Raw genomic sequence first — 23,743 nt, forward strand, 5'->3', positions numbered from 1 at the left:
CCCCTTCTTCTGGGAAAATTTCAGTAATCTACCATAGAAGCAAGCCTCTTACCGGGGTTTCTTCAGCCAGTGCATTCAGAAAGGGTGTGTGTGTGTGTGTGTGTGTGTGTGTGTGTGTGTGAGACAGACAGACAGAGAGCACTGCTATTCACCATCTCGTTTCACAGTTGCTGAAATAGAAAGTAATGTTCTAATTTTTTTTTATTAATTTTCTGAGTGATACTGTGAGATTTGAGAAAATAAAAGCCGACAGTAATTTGTATATGTCTTGCTAGTTAAGAAACAAAGGGATTTTTTGTGTGAGCTGGTCCTTTGGGCTGGAACTCAGGACCTGGGCGCTCTCCCCCAGCTCTTTTGCTCATGGCTGGTGCTCTTTAACATGTGAGCCTCAGTTCCACCTCTGTTCCTTGCTTGTTGGTGATAAGGGTCTCATGGACTTTGCTTCCTGGACTGGCTTGGAGCTGCGATCCTTGTTAGGATTACAGGTGTGAGCCACTAGTGCCTGGCTGTGGAAGCAAAGGAATTTTAGAACTGCAACCAGCAGCAGGTTAGCATCTTACTGAATAGACAGCGAGTTCTGATTAGCACTCTAGTGTCCCGAAACCTTCTATCTCTGTTTTTCTCAAACTTCTAAAAATGCTTGTAAGCTTTTCTTTGCCGTAGATGGACATGGCTCCAGGATTCCCCAGGAGCCATCCCCTCGGCGTGGGGCTCTGCCTGAGCCTGTCCAGGCACTGCATTCTTCTCCGTTCTCTTTGCTGCTGAGTTAGGGCTCCATGACCCCTAGGTGCCATGCCCGAGGGGCCGGTGAGAAGGGAGGTCATTTCACCCTGAGGTGGCAACTTAAATGGACACGGTAGGCTTCGTGAACGTGCGTGCCCCTTCCGCTTGGACTGGGCTGTGGCCCAGTCATGTCTTTCAACTCCTTGATTTCTATTGCTCAGGTTCAGGAAACCCTTGGACCGTGCATTAGGTCATTGGACCATGCTTAGTAATGCTCTTTAAGCTGGGCGCTGATGGCTCACCTGTGACACAGAGCTACTCAGCAGGCTGAGATCTGAGGATCCTGGTTTGAAGCCACCCTGGGCAGGAAAGTCTGTGAGACGCTTTACTCTCCAGTTAATCATCAGAAAACCAGAAGTGGACTGTGTCTCAAGTGGTGAAACACTAGCTTTGAGCAAAACAGCTTCAGATCAGAGCGCAGCCCCTGAGATCAAGCCCTGTAACCCACCAAAAACGCCTTATACAGATGTGAAAACTCACCTTAGAGAAGGAGCGAGGGGGATGGCTACCACGCAGGAAGAACAACTTCCCTCATTCTGCGGCACAGGAGGGCAGCCGGTGGGCAGCAGCTAAGGGGCTATTCCTACGTAGCTCGTAGAGGATTTTGAGTGTTCCCAGCACTCGATGGTCAGTGGGTCAGTGTCTGTAGTGGTTCATACTCCGCTCACCCTGATCTCAGGATCACACACCATGCAGGTACTGAAATACCACCCGATTCCCCACAAATGTGTGCCATCTCTGGCTCAATTAAAAACAGCTTTGTTTTCTGCCAGTCCTGGGGCTTGGACTCAGGGCTTGAGCACTGCCCCTGGCTTCTTTCCGCTCAAGGCTAGCACTCTGCCACTTGAGCCACAGCGCCACTTCCAGCCTTTTCTGCCTATGTGGTATATGGCAAGTGTTCCAAGTGTGCACCTCCATTGCTGCACCTGAATTCTTTACACACACACACACTCCAAAAGAGACATTATGATACAAGCTACGTTTTCAAAGATGTGCTGTGTCATTTCTAACTTATTAAAAAGGACATTAGAACAACCATTTGTGTGTGTGGGGGGGGGGGTGTTACACCTGTCACTTACCTGGCGTTGATAATGAAAGAATAGAGGCTTGTGACAGCCTGATGTTTGTCAGTAGGGCATGGACTAGTTACGACAAAACCCCTGGATTTCTAGGAATGCTCTCTAAGGAAGTTTCAGTAAAAGGCAAGTGTCTTGTCCAGTGTGTACATATGTTGCCAGCTGGGTAAAAGAGGGTGAAGCTGTTACAGATACTTGCTTGTCTAGCATGAGGAGGAGCAGTGACCGTTTCCGCAAACCGGCGGGCATGTGTTTGGGTGGGGCCCGGCCTAAGCATTTCTTGTGGGGAAGAAGGAACGGAAGTGTTAGGTTCAGGGAGAGCAGGCTGGTCAGGCCCAGTCCTGAAGCCTATGGAAGACTGATTCCCAGCGTCTTTACACCACCCGCGGAGGAGGGGCCAGGTGTGGGAGACCCTCCCTCCCTGCCCAGAGCTGATCTTGCTGACAGCAAACCCCAGGGTGGGGATAAAAGGGGTAAGATCTGAGTCAGAGGGTACAAGTACAGGCTGAAAGTCCCAGGGTCTTTCAGAAAAAAGCCATTTAGACATCTGGTGTCACCCAGAAAGACACTGGTCTGCGCCTTCGCCGGGGAGGCAGCGCTGGGGAGGTGGGCCTGCCACGGAACCAGAGGACAGTACGCAATGCTTGTTTTCCTGAAACCAGGCGCAGATCTGTTGGAGCCTGCTCAAGGCGGTTTTCAGGGCCTGGATGTATTGCACTCATCACCCACGGCTCGGTCGCCCCGCTAGCCGTCATTTATGAGTTAGCCAAGGCAAACACACGGTTCACAAGTTTCCTTCCTTGGGCAGTGAAAGAACCACCAACAGTAGGAAGAAAGCAAGGAATGATTAGCCAAGCGAACGGGACCTTAGGGGTCGAGGGGGAGATTCCCCATCCATCCTAGAGTCCACCACTCAGAGACAGTCTCAGGCAAAAAGATGAAAAAGGATGGGCTGATTGGGGAAGTAAAAAGTGAACTGACGGCCAGGGACGAGGCCCAGACTCGGGAACTGAAACCACGACCGTAAAAAGCCGGCTGGCCGGCCAGGGCCACAGCCCAGCAGCCTTGGGGGCTGGGACCGTGCGCAGGGTCGCACTCGGGGTCGGGTTATCAAGGCGCAAATACCACAAGGTCAAGCCTGCCACGCGCAGGTGGCCAGTGAGGTTACCACACTTACAGAGCGCGCCAGGTCACACGCAGGTGGCCAGTGAGGTTACCACACTTACAGAGCGCGCCAGGTCACACGCAGGTGGCCAGTGAGGTTACCACACTTACAGAGCGCGCCAGGTCACACGCAGGTGGCCAGTGGAGTTACAGTTTGCCTCATAGTAACTGCTTGAACCACCCTGTCATTCTAGTTAGAATTGGCGCGCTCACTCATGGGGGCAGGGGTAAGGCTGCTCCTTGGTGGAAGGGCACAGGGTTAACCTTGAATCTTCCACAACTCAGAGCGTCAAGTTCACACAATCTTATCACCGCGAAGGGAACCTTCCCTGGATAGGGCGGGGCCCTCTATGCTGAGGCTCGGGGACGGGGGAGATCTTAGTGAAGATGGGGTCTGCTTCTGCCCTCATTGATCTGAGATGGGGGTCAGCCGGACACCCCTCAACACATCCACCATTGAGGCATCACGTGGGCAGTTGGATAAAGGCCCGACTGCATCAAAGCTGCCTGTCGGTTTTGAAGGCTTGGGCCTTTACTATCTGACAGTGGGGTCACGAGGTGACAGAATCTCCTGTGGCTTCTCCCTGAATGGCTTGAAAGCCCTACAGTGCTCACCTTCGGAAGTTACACCTGTGCCTCCAGCCTTTGTCCTTCAAGAGAGGCCGTCGGGAGTCCACAGTCGGGAAGCAGGACTGAAAGGACGCTGATGCTGTTCTTGCCAGGCCTGCTTTTCGGGAAGGTTCCTGAGCAGAGTCTGAGTACTACCTCCGGGGATGTTGGAGATGGGCTGCCTTGGAACCCACCGGGCTGCGTTGGGCGGCTGGGCCGGGCAGCAGTGCGCTCTGTCTCTGCTCACGGGAGCCGGGAGAGGCTGTGCCGGCTGGCCAGGCCGCAGGCCCGGGATGGGAGCAGCCGTTGAGGCACGGTGCACCTTGACCCGGCTCCGAGGGGAGCACCTCGCTCTCGGTAGGTCGGGACCCCCTGCCCGACCCCTGCCTTTGAGCTGCACAGGCACAATCCTCACGCAGATACACGCTCAGAGAACTGTCCAGATCCCAGATCGGAGCAACGGCGTCTCTCCAGTTATTTGAAACGGTTTTCTGGTTTTGTTTAAAGTAACTCTTTTGCTTTTGATCGCACAGGATACCAAATTGTGGATCATAATGGAGTACCTGGGAGGAGGCTCTGCGCTGGACCTGGTAAGTGCCGTGCGGGATGTGTGACCGGCACCACGCCCTTCTCGCTGAGTCCCGCTTTGAGCAATGATTCGGAACCCATTGCCTCCCCAGCACTCTTTCAAGCTGCGTGAGCAAAGTACCAAACGACTTCTGTGTATTGTTTCCTGTTGGTCCCCTACAGGGAAACCACTGAACAATGAAGGTTTTGTCTACAATTAGCTGTTTCTGTAGTCAGCTCCGGGCAGGTGATCTAGGAGGAGGTGCTTTGCTTGTGGGGCCACACGGGGACTTTGTGCCGGGCTCTGGAGAGATCGCACGGACCCAGCCCTTGCTAGCACAGCTGACGCCATCCCGGAAGCCCGCCGGGTCACCTTGCGTCCCTACGGTGGCCAGCCAGGCAGGAAAACGACTCGGCCAGTGCTCCAGGCTAGGAGGGGAGAGGACCCCTAGACAGGCCAGCCCTTGGGGTGCGGGGGCCTCACAAGCGCTGAGGGAAACGGGGTTTTGAAGCTACAGTCTACAGTTGTGCTCACTGAGGAACACAGAGGAAGCTCTGCTTTTGCACAGTACCAAGCTCTAGGTAGCTTTCTGCAAAGGTGAACTTCTAAAACGCCAGATAGGATTGTTTAGAAAGCCAGTGTGCCTAATTTAGAAAGTTAGGCTGCTGTTAACTGTTTTTAAGAACTGGCCATAAGAAGTGCCAGAAAGGAAAATTTTGAGGGGCAAAAATGTTTTATATAAGCAGTGGTGTGGGGAAAAAATCCTGAGTACATAATGTGGTCCTTTGCATGAATGTATGTATTACTAGAAAACGTCGTTTTTATTTTACCTCGTTTGGGAAATACTTCAGGGGCTCAGAAAATCCTATGTCCTTTGTGCAGTTAGACTTGTAATGAAGTGAATTTTTTTGGTGGGTGGCACATACGGAGTTGTGCACAGGGACTTTTTTCTTTCTGACATGGAGTCCTTCAGAGCAGCCATTCTAGTCTCCATGCTTAGCGTATTCATTCAGCGCTACAGCAATTTAATGTATTTGAATTGATGTCTGTGTAGCTCTTAGAAATCACATTGGGAAGGCAATGGAGAGCCCCCACGTTCGTGAGAGTGACAGCAGGCGAACACAGCAGGCGACGTCCGCATCAGTATCCCTGGTGACAGGAAGCAGGCTTCCCCTAGCAACGGGGAAGGGAAGGGACCGCTCTGGTTAGGTGTGCCTGCTCACGATGGCGCTGGACGGGGGCCCCACTTTGCAGGCCCCGGAGCCCCTGGACTGTCCAGGACGCCTCCGTATGCCTCCTACCTCTGCCCTTGTTCCTTTTCCAATCTTTCATCCTGTTTCTGTTGGTATACTACCCTTGAAGGGGAGGACATATTTTTATAGTGGGGTATGGACATTCTGCTTTGCATGTTTGGAAACAATTATTTTGAGAGGATTTCTTACGTATCTATGAAAGACTTAAAAAAACACACACACACAAATATAGGTGGCTCACTCTTGTAATCCTAGTACTTGGGAGGCTGAGGTAGGGAGGATTGTGGTTAAGGCTAACCCAGCCCACCCTCCCCCCCTGCAAAAAAAAAAAAAAAGAATTCACTGGACCCTCTTCTCAACCTAGAACTCCATTCCGTGATGCATGCCTGTTATCTTGGCATAAATAGGAAGATCATGGTCTCAGTACTCAATAAGCATAAATTGAGATCCTGTTTGAAAAATAAGCAGTGTACAGAAGGGCTTGGAAGTGTGGTTCAGTGGTAGAGCACCGGCCTGGTAAGCACAAGGCCCAGGTTCAAACCCATCACTCCCTCCCCCAGGCGATACTACTGTTGCTGAATAAATGAATTTAGACCATTAAAAACTGCTAATAGATGGGTGCTAATAGTTTATAACTGTACGAGTCCTGTACTGAGGGCCTAGGAAGGGAAAATAGACTATCCTGGTAGTATACATTCATTTTTACTTTAAAAAAAAAAAAAAGCAGATTTGGGATGTGGTATAAAAACTAAAAAGACTGCCCAGCTCAGTTAGAAGCTGTGAATAAAACATATGAATATATTTTTGGTGCACACGCTTGCGTGTGCTCAGTCTGTTGGTTTCCTTGAGCAGTTACAATAAATACAAATAATAATTTGAAATCGAGTATTGGTAGGATTCCCCCTCTCTAACGCTGCCACTCTGGTCTGTTTGGAATGTATTCTGGAATCTTCTCGCCTCAGTTGTCGGTGGCGTCTGGCTGTCTCCGGGGGTGCCAGGCCCCTGGACCCTCTCTCTCCCTTCCGGTGGGGTTTTGTGGCCTAGTGAGTGAATTTTGGGTTCTCCTTGTTGGGGCTCTGCTCTGTGGGGTGCTGCACCCGCTACTGGGGTCCTGCAGGGGAGCAGAGTGGGCGTTGCACTGTCGTGGAGCATACGGGGGGGGGGGGTGTAGCTTGTTGAAAGCCACTCAAGGCGGTGGAGATGGCAGAGGGCAAGCCGCCCGCGGGCCCTGGAGCCGGGCGAGGATTAGTTAGGAGCCTGACTGAGCTCTTAGCTGATTAAAAGATCAGTCAGTGTTGCCAGAGAATCCGAGGGACAGCCTTGAAATCTAATTAAGAAGGACCTTTGCTACATAAATCAGGCAGGAATGCTTGGCACACTTACACACGAGCAGACAACATGGCCTTGCGGGAACGAGACGGCACGCCAGTGGCCTTTGGGGTGAGCTGCTGCTGTCGAGGCCCCGGCGTGGTCTCTCGCACGCGATGGACGCGGATTTCTTTTTCACGCTGGAGGTGGCCCGTGGCTGTGTCCGGTCTGCGGCCTTTGTCCTCCGCGGCTGCCGAGGCCGGGAGGGCGCATGCGTCCCCCGTAACTGAGTCACGTAGCCGTGTGTCCCGGGGAGGAGGGGGGGGGGATTAGAAGTCATACACAGATGGAATGTGGTCCACGTTTTTTTTTTTCTTTTTAATGGCAGTCTATTTTTATAAATTCTTTTAAGAGCCTAGTGTGATGATGCATGTCTGTAATCCCAGCACTTGAGACTCTTGAGTGGTGAGGATGACAGGTTCAAGACTAGCTTAGGCAGGTGTGTCTCAAGCCTCCTCCCCGTTCTTTAAAAGTTTACGACGCTTTGATGATAGTGCTGCCCTGTCTGGAAACCATCATGGTGGAGCATACTCATTTGTGACTCTGAGAGCTCAGCTTAGCCTGACACACCTAGGAGGAACCTCAGGGTTGAGAGAGCCACTGTGGGGCCTAGGCTGTTGTCCCCCATACTGGGGATTGACCTTGGGGCCTTGTGAATGTCAGGCAAGTGTTCTGCCATGTGACCCATACCCCCAAGTACCATTTATAGTGGGCTCTACACTTTTCATCGTGTTCTCCACAGAGACAAAACCAGTGGGGGAGAAAGGGAAGGGAGGGAAGGAGGGTGGGCAGGGATCTCATTAGGAGGACTCTCACGTGATTACAGAAGCTGAGAAGTCCCACAACAGTCAAGTCTGTGAGGCGGAGAGCCGGGGATGTCAGTCAGTCGTGGGGCGCAGTCTGTGCTCGGAGTCCAGGCCTCCCAGAGGTCAGGGTGGGAGAGCGTGGCGTTACGGTGCCCGAGGGCAAGCGCTCCAGCAGGTTTGTTGCTTGGGCGCTGAGCAGGATGATTTGGATGGTGACTGCTGGCATGGGGTGAGGGCAGGTCTTCCTCTCTTAGTCCATCGGTTGAAACGTTAGTCTCCTCTGGAAATCCCAGTAGAGACACACCTAGGAATTTGGTGCTTCACTAGCTGTGTGTCAGCCAGCCGAGTGGATGCCAGGGAGGACTTTACTCCTGCCCAAATAGAATATATTTCTTCCTCTCCTCCTTACACAAACCAAAGATGGATGGAGTTCAAGCCACATTGAAGAAGGCTCAGAACCCCGGGGGAGACTTGAATCACCCAGGGAGAAACTTGCAGTTGGTTTTCCTCGACTCCTTTTCTCCTCTCCTGGGTGACAGCAGGCGGTCCTGACATTGCTGTCCCCGGAGGCGGGAGGGACCGGCAAGCCAGGCCGTCTGTCCCTCTGCTTGGGTCTGATACAGACCTGGATTTGGAACAGGATTTGAAATGTCTGGATTGTTTCCGGTGTCCTGGAAGCAGAACCAGGAGCCAGCGCCCCCTTTCCCGTGGAATGAGAGGAGCGTCTTTCCCCCGTTCTGAGAAATGGAACTTGTAATTCTGTGAACCGTTGAGAAACAGGTGTGGAGGAGGCAGACTCGCGAGGCAGCGTCCAGGCCCCGGGTCTTGGAACAGTCGTGTTCTCAGTGTGTTTCTTGAAATGATACGCGAGGTCAGATGACTTTGGAGCAACGAGGCTCTGTGGGACTAAATGTGCGTCCTGCCCTCCTCATCTTTGTTAGGGCTGTCGGTACAATGAAAGCTGGGTAAGGGTTTCATTATGCCCCGAAAATGGCCCGCGGCCTCGGGGCGGGGGTGGAGCGCAGGCGTCCTGGGACACGAACGGGGCAGCAGAGCCAGGTGTAGTGGGTTGCGGTGCCAAGGTGATGGGGTTGGGAAGGGTGGGGGCTCTTGCTGTGCCCGTGCCGGACCCCACGAGCCCTTTGGGGTGTCACGCAGGACATCTAGCAGGGCAGGAGGCCTGCGGGGAGTGCCTTACTTACTGTGCGTTTGCTGTGGTGTGAGGCACGAGTGTTGGTTAAAAGCGGCCTCGGGCGTCACGAGGCTGTGTGTTCGGCCTGGGGCGTGGCGGAGCGCGCCGTCACGCTGGAAGTCCGCGTGGGGAACGCGCAGAGGAGAGAGGAATCCCCTCAGATCTGCCTGGTTTGGTTGCCTTGGCTGCCGCCAGGCCTTGTTGTGCGGCTTGCGTTTGTGCGATTGAATCCCGTCCCTCAGAGGTGGGGACCTCACCTCAGACCCAGACTGAGCTCTTCAACCCGCCCGATTTTCCTTTCTCTGCGCAAGAGTGGACGCCATCGAGTCACCAGTAACAGCTCCTTTGAGTTTCTCACAGTAAAAGCTTTCGGCGCTGTTGTCCTCCTAGGGACAGTTAGGAAGTTATTTTTCATTCTGTATGTATGAAGTGACAGTCTCAAGGCGTGTTAGAAGTGAACTCTTCCAGCTGTGGTTCCCCCGGTTAGCTTTAAAAACGCAGATTTCCAAGTTCTAGTCAAGAGTGCAGCTTTCATTGTCTAGGCCAAACTGCTTCAGTGAAGAGGTTTTCCGTTTTTATGATTCTTGTCTACGTAACGTCTCGTGTCAGAGAGTGACTGAGATAATGGTAGCAATCCTTCTTTCTTGGTAGTTAGAGCCTGGCCCTTTAGATGAAACGCAGATCGCCACCATATTACGAGAAATACTGAAAGGACTTGATTATCTTCATTCAGAGAAGAAAATCCATAGAGATATTAAAGGTAAGAGTGCCATCCCCCCTTCCCCCAGGAGGCAGAGCCCCCCTGGGCTTGGGCTGGCTTGGGAGCAGGGGTGGGGGGAGCGGAGCCCTTGGCCGCCCCTCGGGCACCCGGGAGAGGGGGCAGGAAGCCGGGGCAGGCTAACCGCAGGCCACCCCGGTGTGTTTCCACAGCGGCCAACGTTCTACTGTCTGAACACGGCGAGGTGAAGCTGGCCGACTTTGGGGTGGCCGGCCAGCTGACGGATACCCAGATAAAGAGGAACACCTTCGTGGGCACCCCCTTCTGGATGGCGCCCGAGGTCATAAAACAGTCAGCCTACGACTCCAAGGTAAGAGTCAGCACCGTGCCATGCGCGCACGTGACCGCTGGGGCCCGGGGCGCTCTCCTTTTGTTCATTCCTCACCTGCAGCTTTTCCTGGCTAGAACCTCCGTCGCCCGTGAAGGTCGATGTGTGACCTTGGCTCAAATCACTTGTCCCCTCTCTCCCACCACACCACGGGGTGTCCTCCTGGTGGGTTTTGGCCCTGCGCGTGTTTGCGTAGCACACACAGGAGAAGGGAGGGGGGTGCCCGGGTGGGATGGGGGAGGGGCAGGCTGGAAGGGTGCTCTCTGAGGGCTGGCTCTCCGCTGGCTGGCTGCGAGGGTGCTCGGATGGCCTCCCACGGTCTCATTTTTAGTTCTCAATCAGGATCCGAATCCCCAGAAGCCCCGTACGTAGCATCCCTTCTGCAGCTGCTTTTTCCTTCTCAGGCTATGTTCTCTGAGTTTCTCTCGCATTCCCTGCAGGGACTCCGTGCCTCTTGTTTCTGTTTTCCCATCATCTACTCCTCTCAGGCCCCCACATAGTAAAAACCGATCGCGATCCAGAGACCGACCTTTGCTGACAATACCTTCAAAGCAAAAACAAAAAATCAAACCCACACTTTAAAAGCACGTTGACATTGTATGCTCTTATTTGTCTTTTGAGATAGATGGTCTTCGCCATAACCCTGGGTGAACAACCCTTTGCCACAGACCCCCGTGTGCCGGGATTACAGGAGTGTGTGACCGCACCCAGCGTGTGCCTTTTAAAAATGGAAACTCCGTGGCCCTGTGCTGGTGGCTGAAAGTGACAGAGCTCTCGCCTTGAGGGACAGCGTCCTGGCTCTGAGTTCAATAACCGACCCAAAAAAAAAATTACAGATAGTCCTTGATAAACTAGTGTGGGTTGGAAATTCAGGGACCCCACCTCATCTCTGAGCGCCTGGCGGCCCTGCCCCTCTGGTTGGTCCTGGGGCTCCGTGGAGACCCCAGGACCGGGTCGCGGTTCAGAAGTGAAGTGTGGTGTCCACAGACTGTATTTGTGCCGCACCGCAAGGCAGACGCCACGCGCCAGTGGAAGGTGAAAAATGTCTTACACGCTGATTACTAGGGCAGTGTCTTCTGATGGATAATTTATTTTAAAATACACTATGGCAACAATAAACAGCCTGTATGACAGAATGTTAAGTAATTATTAGGTTTGTGAGAGAGACTTACGCTACATTACATTGTCTATTTCTGTTACATTGTCTATTTATTACATTGTCTATTTCTGTGTGTCCCTGAAACACTTATCCATTCCTAAGTTCTGGGCACTGCGGTAGGCACCTTGCCTACACCTCCATTGGGCACAAGTGCCCTGTCCGAAACCCCCGCTGTCCATTGACAAATGGGTTTTCTTCTCCTAGGCATTGGCTTGAGTGACTCTGTCGTGCCCTAAAGCTGCTCTTGTGTTGCAGGCAGACATCTGGTCCCTGGGCATCACAGCGATAGAGCTGGCCAAAGGGGAGCCTCCCCACTCGGAGCTGCACCCCATGAAGGTCTTATTCCTCATTCCAAAGAACAACCCCCCGACGCTGGAAGGCAGCTACAGCAAGCCCCTCAAGGAGTTCGTGGAGGCCTGTTTGAACAAGGAGCCCAGCTTCGTGAGTCTGCCCGGAGTCACCTTACCCCCCTCCCCTCCCCGCCCCATCCCCGGCCCTCACAGATGCCTGGCTTCTTCCAGCCCACCTGGCTTCTTCTAGCCCGGCTGGCTTGCTTTGAATCGCAAGAGGCCTTTCTTGTCATGTCTACCTTTTAGTGATTACATACTATATGTTATTTTAGATTTTCCTGTCACCTCCTGCCTCATTGAGCCTGAAGAATAGTCTCCTTATTACCCCATAAGGACTCATAAATTTTTTAGTATTTATAGAGGAAGATCAGACTACAAAGGATAAAGCTATTTTTAGTAATGACAATGTCTAGTCTGAAAAATAATGGCAGTTGGTCTTTAATGTGTTCATTTCTAGTTTGTGATTGTCATTTTCTAGCTTGCATGTGCTAGGAAACAAAAACCAAGCGGGGGGCTGGGAATATGGCCTAGTGGCAAGTGCTTGCCTCCTATACATGAAGCCCTGGGTTCGTTTCCCCAGCACCACATATATGGAAAACGGCCAGAAGGGGGCGCTGTGGCTCAGGTGGCAGAGTGCTAGCCTTGAGCAAAAAGAAGCCAGGGACAGTGCTCAGGCCCTGAGTCCAAGGCCCAGGACTGGCAAATAAATAAATAAATAAATAAAATTCTGGGGCTGGGAATATGGCCTAGTGGCAAGAGTGCTTGCCTCGTATACATGAGGCCCTGGGTTTGATTCCTCAGTACCACATATACAGAAAATGGCCAGAGGTGGCGCTGTGGCTCAAGTGGCAGAGTGCTAGCCTTGAGCAAAAAGAAGCCAGGGACAGTGCTCAGGCCCTGAGTTCATGGCCTAGGACTGGCCAAAAAAAAACAAGCGGCGCAGGTGGTAGGTACACCCAGTTACCTGGCCGTTGGCGTGGCGGAACCTACAGCCCTGATTTCCACATGGGCGTCCCACCCCCCGCTTTTCTCTTGGAATCAGGACATTTTTAGGACATTTTTCTGCAGGCTGACCCTGTGTTTTCTGTGCCTGACTTTTCTGGCACAGCCAGCAATCGGCCAGGACACCCCCTGGTGAATCTTAACACGAGTGGGTGTCCTGTGAGGCTCTGCGCAGGTGTATTGGGGAGAGGATGCTTCCTGCTTTGATGGACAGGTTCGAGCTGTGTCGAGCCTGTTGAGAACTGAGTTGTCACGTTTGTTCTGTGACCCGAGTCTCAGCCTGCGTGAAGCGCGAGGCCTCGGGCAAATCTTGGAAGTGGAGCCGGTGCCGACGTCTCATTGCGTGACCCTCCGAGGCAGGGTCTGTCCTGGGGGTCGAGGGGGTAGAGCGAGCACGGACTTGAGCTCACTCTCTTGGGCCATGGGTGCGTGTTTTGCAGAGACCCACCGCGAAGGAGCTGCTGAAGCACAAGTTTATCATCCGCAATGCAAAGAAGACCTCCTACCTGACTGAGCTCATCGACAGGTACAAGAGGTGGAAGGCCGAGCAGAGCCACGACGACTCGAGCTCCGAGGACTCGGATGCGTAAGTCCCTGCCCGGCGGGGCCCGCGTGGGGCCGCCACCGTGGCTCCCTCGCTGGGGGAGAGACGTCCCGTTTGTCCCTTGCACGGGTCAGGTGGGTCTAGGCTAGGACTGTGTAGGAGCCTCAGCCTCCTCTGTAGCCGGGAGAGTCTCTGAATAGCGGTGGTGTGACGGAACTTGGCCTGGCTTCCATTGGTCTTGTTACACTTCCTCCTCCTGAAGTACGTGAGACCCTCGAGTGAGCGAGGGAGCGGCCAGAAGAAGATAGGAAGGCAGCTGGTCGCGGAGGAGGCGCGGGGGTGGATGCGGTGGTTGGGGACAGTGGGGAAGTGTGGGTTGGAGGGGGCGCCCTGGGCCAGCCTCTGCCGACACCTCAGCGGGGGTTTCTGCCTCCAGGGAGACGGAAGGCCAGGCCTCCGGGGGCAGCGACTCCGGGGACTGGATCTTCACCATCCGAGAGAAGGATCCCAAGAACCTGGAGAACGGAGCCCTGCAGCCGTCGGAGTTGGAGAGGAATCAGGTAGCGTTGCTCAGGCCGCGGGGCTCGTGCCTCTCCGCTTTGCCCTGGACTTTCTGTGGCGCCCCACGGTGGCATCGTGAGACCTGAGATTCTGCACGTGGGCCCGCTCTGCAGGGCCGGGCTCGGCCTCCTTTGCACCCCGACCCTCTGCCGCCCAGCAGTGGAGGCCCTGAGCGCGCGTGGGGGGATCTATGCCGGCCTGCCTGCCTGCCTGGTGGGCTTCCTTGCATAGCATCCCAGAGTTTAGCTGAAGGTCTTACAAATGAATATACTGCTTTTGGGACTTCAATAAAGTTTAGTTTTGATGGATTGGTTTTCTAATGGCTAAAACTTACAAGTTACATGTAAGGTCTTATTAAAGCCGAGCCCCGGTGGCTCTCGCCTGTAATCCTAACTACTCAGGAGCCCCAGAGCTGAGGATCGGGGTTTGAAGCCAGCCTGGCAGGAAAGTTCGTGAGACTTTTTTTTTTATCTGCAAATAACCACAAAATGCTTGAGCTGTGGCTCAAGTGGCAGAGCACCAAGCCTTGGGCAAAAGAAGCTCAGGGACAGCACCCAGGCCCAGAGTTCAAGCCCCAGTACCGGCACTCCCCTCCAAAAAGATCCTATTAGTGATGTCAGGCAGGCTGTCCCTTTGTGCGGGGGTGGCTGGGGTCCTGCGTGGGTGTGGGAGTGGGAGGTCCTGTCCCACATCCAACAGCCACTTAGAGGAGCCTGCTCACCTGAGTGCCCTGTCCAGAGTACTTCACAGGGGCCATGTGGCCCGGTGGGGCGGCCTGGCTGCGCCCACCGAACACACCTGGCTGCCACCTGTCCACGCTGGCGTCCCGGCTGCGGGCTCCGGGGCGGCGGAGTGGGCGTCGGCGGTGTGGACCTGACCGAGTCACGCCCGTGTAGATGTGCCTGCCTCTCACGGTCTTCTCTCTTCTTTCCCCAGATGAAGGACATCCCAAAGAGGCCTTTCTCTCAGTGTTTATCCACGATTATTTCTCCTCTGTTCGCCGAGGTAAGATTCCCGGACGCTTTCGGGCGGGCAGAGTGGCGCCGAGGTGTCCCTGCTTGTGGGGGACCGTCTCCGGGACACGTGGGAATAGCCACACGGGGGCTCGGCAAGTCTGCGCTGTGCCCTCGGTGGGGAGCCACCGGGCCGGCCCCTTAAGTACTGAGCTGGCAGGCGATCGAGTGCAGGCACCCGTGGGCTCCCTAGGGGCCCCTCCCTGCCCAGCTCCTCCCTCCATAGACCCCGTGCGGGTCGAGGGGGAAAGCGTGGCTTTGGGGGTGACGCAGGTCTGCCAAGAAGAGCGCTAGGTGAAGGAAATCTGTAGAGACCGGATGGGGGAGGGCGGTGGGGAGGGGCGCTGGGCTCTCTGGGGGGAGGCCTGTGGTCCCGGGCGGTGCTCAGGGTCACGCTCCACATGTGGGGGTGCTCCCTGGAGGAACCTGGGGCTGCTGGCCTTGGAGGCGGGGTTGCCAGGATCTGGGCCACTTGGCATGAGAACGGGGGGGGGGGGGCCCTGCCGTGGGCTGGAAGGCGGCAGGTGGAGTCCTGCCATGGCAGTCAGGCACTGCCAGTGCTTCTGGGAGATGACCGTCCCCCCAAATCCAGCGTGACCCCGCACGCACACGCCGTTCCCAGAGTTCTCCGGGGCCGCTCTTACCAGCAGTAGCCGTGGAGTGGCGGCGGGGCCCGCGTGGCTAGGAAGCAGGCGCTGCCGTGTGCGCGTGTGTCACGCCAGCCCTCCCGTGTGTGTGTGTGTGTGTGTGTGTGTCTGCAGCTGAAGGAGAAGAGCCAGGCGTGTGGGGGGAACCTGGGGTCCATAGAAGAGCTGCGGGGAGCCATCTACCTAGCAGAAGAGGCCTGCCCGGGGATCTCGGACACCATGGTGGCCCAGCTCGTGCAGCGGCTGCAGAGGTACTTGCTCCCCGGCGGCTCTGCGGCCTCGGTCGGCCCTGTGGTCTCGGGGCCGCGGGCTCCGCTTCACGGCCTCGGTGAGATCCGGCGTGGCCCCCGGGCCGCCGCCGCCACGTGGAGCCGATCACTGGGGTTGGGGCTTTGAAGTCCGCGTCCCCACTGGACCCTCCAGCCTCAGAGCCGGGCTGGAGAGTGAGCAGGCCCCTCAGCCCCGCCTCGCAGCCCCGCCATGGCCTGCAGGGGGCGCCCCGCACCACCCCACTGGTAGCTTTGCCCACATTTGCTTAGGTCGAGCTTTTTTACATTGCAAGTTGAGGGTTGAAACAAATAGACACTTTGCTTGGCTAATTCCAATCTTGGGGCAATTGAGGAAGCAATGTGCTTTTAACGTGATTCTTCCTACTCCTTTTTTAATACTAAGAGCAACATAAAAACGATAGACATGAGGGAATATAGAATGAAGAAGTCACCTACTTGCTCACTTCAGTACAACCTTTCCGACTTCTCTGACATGGCCTCCTCTCACCCCCTTCTAGTGGCATGCATTTCTTGTTTTTGAGTCTCATAAAGGCAGTATTTCTGCTTTTGTTGTGCAGTGTAGTCTCGATTCCAGCGACTTCTTTGCTGGTGGTGGTGGAGCTCGAACTCGGGGCCTGGGCGCTGTCCCTGAGCCTCTTTGTGCTCGTGGCTAGCCCTCTACCACTTGAGCCACAGCTCCACTTCTGGTTTTTGAGTGATTAGTTGGAGGTAAGAGTCTCACGGGGACTTTTCTGCCCAGACTAGCTTTGAACTGCCATCCTCAGATCTCAGCCTTAATCTTACAGTTGGTATAACAACTTTCGTTGAGACTCAAAAGATTTAGAAATCAGCATAATGACAAAACACCTGAAAAGGGGTCTTTGTGGAAATACGTGAGTTCCCCTTTGGACTGTGTCTCTGAAACCACGCTAGGACGTAGATCTCCCGGGCCACAGTATTTTGGTGGCCACGGGGGTTTCTTGCACCAAAATCTGGTCCATCCTGAATTTGCAGTTCAGTCACTTCGCTGCCCTATGAAGTTTGTGTGTGGGAACCATGGTTCCCAGTCACTGGTGATTCTTCATACGATCCACTCACGAAAGCCGTTGGTACTCGCTCCGTACTTTGACTCGTAATTTTTTTTTTTATAAAGAAAGAAGATGGCGGTGGGTGTGTGCGTTGGCTTAGGAGTTACTCACTTGGATTTCTTATTTTCTTTCCCTAGATACTCTCTCAGCGGCGGAGGAACTTCATCCCACTGAAATTCCTTTGGGCTCGAGTTGCGTTTTTCCCTTTCTCTCCATCCTTCTCCTTTTCCAAGTCAACGAGGGCCTCGGCCGACTCTGCCGAAGCGGCGGCTCGGAGAGCCGCGCCCCGGACGCCCCGGACGCCCCGACGCTCTGGACACCCCGTCCTTGCCGGGCCACAGCCGGATGAAGCCTCTCCGATGGGGCGGGGAGGGGCTGCCCCTTTAAGCGACTATTTTATTTTTTTATCGTTTTTAATTTTAACCATAGTGCACATATATTCAAGGAAAAAAAAAATCTCTTTAGAAATGAAAAAAACAAACCCTGAAATGTATATTTGGGCTTGCGATGGGCGACGGAGACGTGAAACCTCAGGTACCCGCTGCGCGCGGTGGACGGTGTACAGATCTGTATATAGCGTCGTTTCTACCGAGCCCCTTCCGGCGTGCGTGAGGACCCACTGTGCACACACTGGCCACGCGCTTCTGTAGATAATTGTCTGTGGAGTAAATATTTGACAGGCCATCACTTGAGTCTTATTGCCTTGCCTTTATTACGTGTACATTTTGAATCCTGTGACCGGTGATCTGGGTTTTTTTTTTCTTTTTGTATTTGCAGGGTTTTGCCATTAATAATAATTCCTGGCCCCTCTTCTAGAACACTCCTCTTTGTACCTCGCTCGGCCAGTGCGCGTTTCCCTCTCGTTTCCCCCCATCCCTTTTGGTACACTTAGAAGTTGATTTCCTTTTTGTCATTGATGGTACTATTTCTTAGTGTTTTAAATTGGAACATATCTTGTCTCATGAAGCTTTAAATTATTACGTTTTGAGTTTCTCCTGGACGAAGCGCTCTCGCCTGACGTTTGTGTGGAATCCTGCCACGCGCGGCGTGCGTCCCTTGCACCCTCCCCCCCCCCCCCACGCCACGCCACGTCCTCCGGGACCTCCTGGTGGAAACCCGCCTTTCACACCCCCCTCCCCCCCACGCCCAGTGTCTGGATGCTTACACAAATAAATTTTATAACACTTATTTTGCATACTCTTCTTGAAACGTGAAACTGCAGGGTGGACTGGGCACCTGCCGGGCGTGGCTGGATCCGTGTGCGCGCACGCGCGCGTCTGCGTGTGTGTCGAGACGTTTCGGAAGGCTCCCGGGGACGTGCCCAGTTGTGAACATGCTTACATGCTCCTTGTGCAGGTCGGCTCGCTATGCAACTCGTGTGCTTGGTTGCTGAGCTGTGGCTGGGTGTGCGGCCCGTGGGCTGTGGGCCTCCTCCAGAGGCCTCTCGAGAGCTGCGCTGCCAGAGGAGCCCCACTGCTCCTGGGGGGGCCGGCGGCGGAGGTGGGGTGCTGTCTGGGTTTCTGGGTTTGCTCCAGGCATCCTTTGCTTGGCAGGTTGGGAAGTGGGTTCGTGAGAAGGGGGTGCGGTTTCTTAGGCCAACGTGGGGCTCTCCCGTCGGGGTACGGGGAGCCGTCTCGTGTGTGGGGGTGCTGTGGGGCGCTGTCTCTTGGGGTGCTTGGTGTGGCCGAGCTGGAGGGCTTTGGATGGGTGGGTGGCTGTTGTTTAGATTTGTTCAACAACATCTTGGGATGGACTGTGTAGAAAGCACAGCTGCACCTTGGAGGAATCGCAGTGGATTGTTCATTGTGACTGTACGTATGTGCTCGCCCACAGCAAGGATGTTAACTCCAACAATAAAATGTGAGAACAGCTCCCCCCGAGTTTCTGGAGTATTCTGTGTCAGCGGCGCGCGTCCCGCAGGAGGCAGAAGCTAAAGGCCGATCTTGTCCATCGTGGGAGGTGACCGGCTCTGGACATGACTCGACTTGGGGGGGGTGCGGCTTGTTTTGTTATGAGCCCCACTGGGGACGGACAGACATCTTCCAGGTTCGTGGGTGGACACGCTCCTCTGATGTTTTCTGTTTTGAGGGGAGGGGGGAATCAAACTCGGGATCTCACACCCCTACTGAGCGCCCCCCAGCCCCCCCCCCCCCACAGCCCAAGGTCGCCGCCCTCTCCTAATCAGAACGGACCACCTCCACCCAGTCCCGCGCCCTGGGCTCTGTGGACACGTCGACACGCTGTGATTCTAAGGCCGCCTCGCTTAACCAAGCCGGCCACGCCCATCCCTGATCCTTCACCGAGCTCCGCTACCGGAACCGCGGAGTTGCAGGGAAGCGTCTGCCACGGTTTTGGAGGTCGCCATTCTGTGTTGCTGGCTGTACCAGTAAAGGGGACCCCCCCTTCCCCCCCCCAACATGCTTTAGGGAATCTTTGGCCATCAGCAGCCAGCTCGGATTTTTTTTTTCTCACGATGCTAGTCGCATCTCCCAAAGCCAGCAGTTGTGTTGAAGCCCCCGGCTTCGTGCATTAGGTGGCTTTTTTACACGTTCTCTTCCCTCAAGGAGCTAGCGTTGCAGTAACGACAGGGGCCGCCCCGGGCTGGGCTCGACAACCCCTGCCACGGAAGGTGAGCCGCTCGGCGCTCCCTGTGTCTTTACGTGGGGCGCGCCTCTTCCTGGTGGCGGGGGAGTGGACCTGTTGTCCTGACCCATGTGCAGGGTGGTGGGGTAGGTCACCGAGTCCACGGATTCTAGCTCATGGCTCGGGACTTCAGAAACCAAGTAGCTGCCACTTTGTCCCCAAGTCTTCATGACGGGCAATGCGTAGCCCCAGGGCTTGAACTCAGGGCCTGAGTGCTGTCCCTTATTAGGGACAAGGCTGGTGCTCTACCAGTTGAGCCACTCTCCCACTTCAGCTTTTTGCTGGTTCATTGGAAGTAAGGACTGAAGCCCAGGGCTGGCTTACATCTAGAAATCTAGGACCTGGCTGACAGGTGACTTGGAGGGAACTTTTTTTTTGTTACCACTCTGCTACTTTACTGCTTGTTGGGCCCCCTGTCCTTTCATGAGGGACTTCCTGCCATGTAGAAAAGGCAGGACTCCTTCCTCTACACCACCTGCATGCGCACGCGTGCGTGCGTGTGTGTGTGTGTGTGTGTGTGTCAGTGATGGGGCTTAAACTCTGGGCCTGGGCGCTGTCTCTGAGCTCTTCAGCTCAAGACTAGTGCTCAACCACTTGAGCCACAGCACTGCTTCCGGTTTTCTGGTGGTTGATTGGCGATAGGAGTCTCGTGGACTTCCCTGGCTTTGAACCGTGATCCTCAGATCTCAGCCTCCTGAGTAGCTAGGACCCCAGGCGTGAGCCACCGGCTCTCTCCACGCCTTCTCGGGTGTTCGCTTCCGGTCTGAGCCCCGAGCCATCCGTCCGGTCGCCTCAAGTTCCCCATAACATTATTGTGAGTCTGTCCTGTTCTCTTCCCCATCTACCCCACAAGATGGCAATAAAGACAAGAGCCAGGGTGGTTGTTTTGCCTTAAAATTTCAATATGCTGGATCGTGGCGTGAGGTATTTTTATTCCCTTTTGTTAGTATTTAAAACCATCTGGTACATATTGTAAGGCAAATGATTAACACATCTCGAGCTCTTTATCCATCTGGCAGGCCTGGACGCTGGGCCCCGGCTCCACGCCACGGGTGGGTCTCTGTGGGTCCCCCCTGGAGAGGCCGGGCTCGGTGAAGAAGGCTCAAGAACACAAAGGGAATGTGGCGGCACCCCTCACCACGGGGTCCAGGCGGAGGTCTCGGGGCCCGCTGGTGGGGTCGTCTGTCCACGCCGCACCCTGCCGCCCTGTCCGTCCGCCATGCCGGGGCTTGGGGTTGGGGAATGTGTGTAAAAACAAAGACTTATTTTTGAAGACAGGCACAAGAGATACTACTAGAGGATGTGCGGGTTCAGAGGGCGGCGGAGGAGGTGGGTCCGGCCGAGGGCTCGGGGCTGTACCGTGACCACGCGGGATCCCGCACCCCCCGCCCCCACCCCACGCTCACGCCGCCCCGTGGCACCGCCCCGACGGCCCCCGTCAACGACACACAGGTTCTCATGCTTGTGACACAGACAGCAACACACCACAGCCTACTACACCCGCACTGTGTACAGCACGCAGAGCAAGCGACAGTCCGGGGATCGCGCCCGGCTCCCGCTTCCTCGTCACAGAAGAACAACCCCGCTACTCGGTCAACAGTCAGCGCAGACCATTTGGTCAACTTGCAGCCAAGGTCTGCCGGCCAGCGCCAGCCCGGGCCCCCCCCCCCCCCGTCCCGGAATGGGGTGCGCTGCGGGGAGAGCCAGCCAGTCATACAAACTTCCTAGTGTTATAAAAGTAGAAAGATGGGGGAGGGAACCCGAAATCGGAAAGTGATCTTCTGCTTTAAGACCGTGCCATGTGCATCGCCAACGCTGGAGAAAAAAAAAAAATCCTTTTTTTTTTGTTTTGTTTTGTTTTGTTTTTAAAAACAGCCTATAGGTGAAAAGTAATAAAAGTCCTTGTCTAAGAAAAAGAAGACACGGGCTGTGTCTTCGCGTGATCGGGCCGCATGGGGGGGGGGGGGGAGATGGCATTTGGCACTCTTCGTGTTTCAATACTGGCACAAGCTGAAGAAGAACCCCCGGGCCTGGGGGGGGGGCGGTGGGGGGGGGCTTCGGTTCCCATGGGAGATAAACCGCGGAGAGGACGAGGCCGGGGAGATGTCTGCGGAGGGGGGGAAGGAGGGCAAGACTTGCTGCAGAACCACCTTTGCTTCAGACAGCCGTGGAATTTCGCCGGGCTTCACTGCCGTCGGGGGAGGGTGGGGGGGAGGGGAGGGGGGGCGGCCAGCCGCGGGCAGCTGTCAATACACGTGAGATTCTTTGTGGGCCCGGGAGGCGGAGCTGGTGGCACTTCGGATCACTTCCATCCACCTGCAACACAGGAGGGGGGGACGTCACCGCCTTCTGTCACTCGTGAGCCCCGCCCTGACTGGCCGTTTTTTTTTTGTGGGGCTTCACGCCACGTGGATCGTTACAGAAAGGCCGTCGGATGGGAGACCGTCGGGCTTCTGTTGGCCGTTTTAGCGGCAAAGTGCATCAAGGGACTAGAGCCCAAGCAGAGGGTTCCGGCAGGGGTGCCTTAGGGACACGGTTTGGGAACCCTGCACCCGGGGGCTCTCCCGTCGAGGGGCTGGCGGAGCTGACCCCGCAGAGGACCAGCTGTGGCCACGCAGAGGACCTCGACCTCCCAGGCTTTCAGAGACGCCACGGGAGCTCTGTTTCAGGGATCTGGCGAGCCAGTGGGTCTCACTGAGACCTGGGAGACAAACCCGGCGGTACCTCGAGTGGGATCCTCCCTGAGTTCAGGGGTGTCGGTAAACGAGGCCCAGCACCCCGTGTCATCTGCTGCACACTCGGTAGTGCCGAGGCGAGGGGGCTCTATCTCCCTGCTCCTCGGCCCCCAGGGCCTCGCCAGGGAAGGCCACAGTACCCTCACACCAGCAAGTGGATAAGCCCAGCTCCGACGTGTAGCCCCCGAATCCAGATTTTCCGGTCAGGACGGAGCCTGAGAAGTACAATCTTCCGGGCTCGGGGAGCCCAGCCCAGCAGGCGGGCTTGTGGGGCGGCTGGGGTTCTGTTAGAGGATGCAAGGCCGGGGCCCAACCGTTCCACTGGAAGTGGGGGTTGCAGGAGCAGTCTCCACCGCCTGGCTATGTTTCACAGATTGCTTGTCTAGATGAAGACTACTGCACGTGGGGGTCATTCCACCACCCTAGAGACCCTCACGGGGGGGGGGGGGACCCAGGAACAGCTAAGCTCCCTCCTTCCTCGTGTGGACCTTGGACCTGAAACCGCCATCAGCGATGGGCAAGTCCTGACCACAGCGCAGGGTTTGGCTTGTTTTGCCACTTGAGGGCCTTTTTGTGTGTGTGTGTGTGTGTGTGTGTGGCTGATCCCGGGGCTTGAACTCAGGCCTGAGGGCTGTTTCCGAGCTCCTTTTGCTGAAAGCTAGGTTATCAGGACTCCACCACTTGAGCTACAGCTCCACTTCTGGCTGTGTGTACGCGTGCGCGTGCACACGCGTGTAGTTGATTAGCGATAAGCGTCTCCTGAGAGCAGGCTCTCACGGGCCCAGGCAGGCGCAGGGCCCGGCTCCCCCTGAAGCCCTGCTCTGTATAGGAAGATGCACGGACATGAGAGGCTGAAAGGCCGGTCAGGGTGTGAGCTAACCACACAGAGCGAGGACTGACTGAGAGCACCCCTCCAAGCCAGGCCTGTGAGGACAGCCCCCCCCCCCCCCCCCCCCGGGTTGGGAAGACTTCCTCCTGCCTGCGGGTGGCGACACCTACCGGTCAAACGTGTATTCGCTCTCCGCCCGGAAGTAGTACACGTGGGACTTGAAGTGCAGCTTGAACACGTAGTCCTTGTGGATGTTCTCCGATTCGGAGGGGATGGTGAGGGAATAGCCCAGCAGAGGCAGGCTGGCCAGGGGGTGATTGTCCTACGGGGGGGGAGGGGGGGGAGGAGCAGGGGCAGATTGTCCTGGGGAGGCAGCATCCAGCCCTGGGCCTCAGCTGCCACTCCTCCTCCAGCAGGGGTGGTGGGAGCACCGCCCCTGCACCCAAAGAAAGGCTCAGAGCCTGGAAAGGCTGATGAGCTGCGGTTCCAGCGACGAGGCGCGGAGTCACCAGCCCTCCCCGAGCCCTGGGGCTCTGCCACCTGGCCCGGTCATTTCGCCAAGGTTCCCCCCCCCCCCCCGCCCAGGCCTCTAGGGAGCACTTACCTGGTGTGATTTGTAGAAGAACAGGCAGAAGTTTGTGAACACCACCCACAGCTTCTGCCAGCCATTGCTGTTCTTGAATTTCCTCAGCAGGTTCCCAGACAGCTGGTTCTGCAAGACGGGTGGGCCGGTCAGGTAGCCCGACGGACGCCCGCACCGGCCGAGGGCAGCTCGCCTCTGGGACGTGGTCCCTGGAGGTGGCCTGGTACTAAGGCTGCTGGCCACCGGGGCCTGCCGGGACCGAGGGACAGGCCCACGAGAAGCGCCTCTGTGACAGTCCTGGGACTGGAACTCAGGGTCTGGACGTTGTCCCTCCAGGCTAATCTCTACCACTCGAGCCACAGTTCGGCTTCCCGCTTTCGGGGTGATTAATTGCA

The 23,743-nt window shown here is 55.7% G+C and overlaps 2 protein-coding genes across 3 annotated transcripts in view; one reads left to right on the forward strand and one right to left on the reverse strand.

The window, feature by feature from the left end:
• The window catches only part of Stk24 (serine/threonine kinase 24), a 57,970-nt gene extending 39,780 nt beyond the window's left edge, over positions 1-18,190 (forward strand). The window contains exons 3-11 of one of the 2 annotated variants that reach the window (XM_048341160.1): positions 4,166-4,222; positions 9,471-9,579; positions 9,750-9,907; positions 11,340-11,525; positions 12,877-13,022; positions 13,417-13,540; positions 14,478-14,546; positions 15,316-15,452; positions 16,696-18,160. In XM_048341160.1, the coding sequence (XP_048197117.1) occupies positions 4,166-4,222; positions 9,471-9,579; positions 9,750-9,907; positions 11,340-11,525; positions 12,877-13,022; positions 13,417-13,540; positions 14,478-14,546; positions 15,316-15,452; positions 16,696-16,732 (1,023 nt within the window). In that variant the 3' untranslated portion in view covers positions 16,733-18,160. Of the gene's footprint in view, positions 1-4,165; positions 4,223-9,470; positions 9,580-9,749; positions 9,908-11,339; positions 11,526-12,876; positions 13,023-13,416; positions 13,541-14,477; positions 14,547-15,315; positions 15,453-16,695 lie in introns of both variants that reach the window. The other variant, XM_048341161.1, reaches the window with a different exon arrangement.
• A 2,871-nt stretch (positions 18,191-21,061) lies between these two features.
• Farp1 (FERM, ARH/RhoGEF and pleckstrin domain protein 1) overlaps positions 21,062-23,743 on the reverse strand; it is a 194,992-nt gene continuing 192,310 nt past the window's right edge. The window contains exons 25-27 of the mRNA XM_048341159.1: positions 23,370-23,477; positions 22,936-23,087; positions 21,062-21,517 (exon numbers count right to left, since the gene is read on the reverse strand). Of these exons, the coding sequence (XP_048197116.1) occupies positions 21,448-21,517; positions 22,936-23,087; positions 23,370-23,477 (330 nt within the window). The 3' untranslated portion in view covers positions 21,062-21,447. The remainder of the gene's footprint in view (positions 21,518-22,935; positions 23,088-23,369; positions 23,478-23,743) is intronic.

This window comes from Perognathus longimembris, chromosome 3 (genome assembly GCF_023159225.1).
Source record: "Perognathus longimembris pacificus isolate PPM17 chromosome 3, ASM2315922v1, whole genome shotgun sequence".
Taxonomy (NCBI): Eukaryota; Metazoa; Chordata; class Mammalia; order Rodentia; family Heteromyidae; genus Perognathus; species Perognathus longimembris.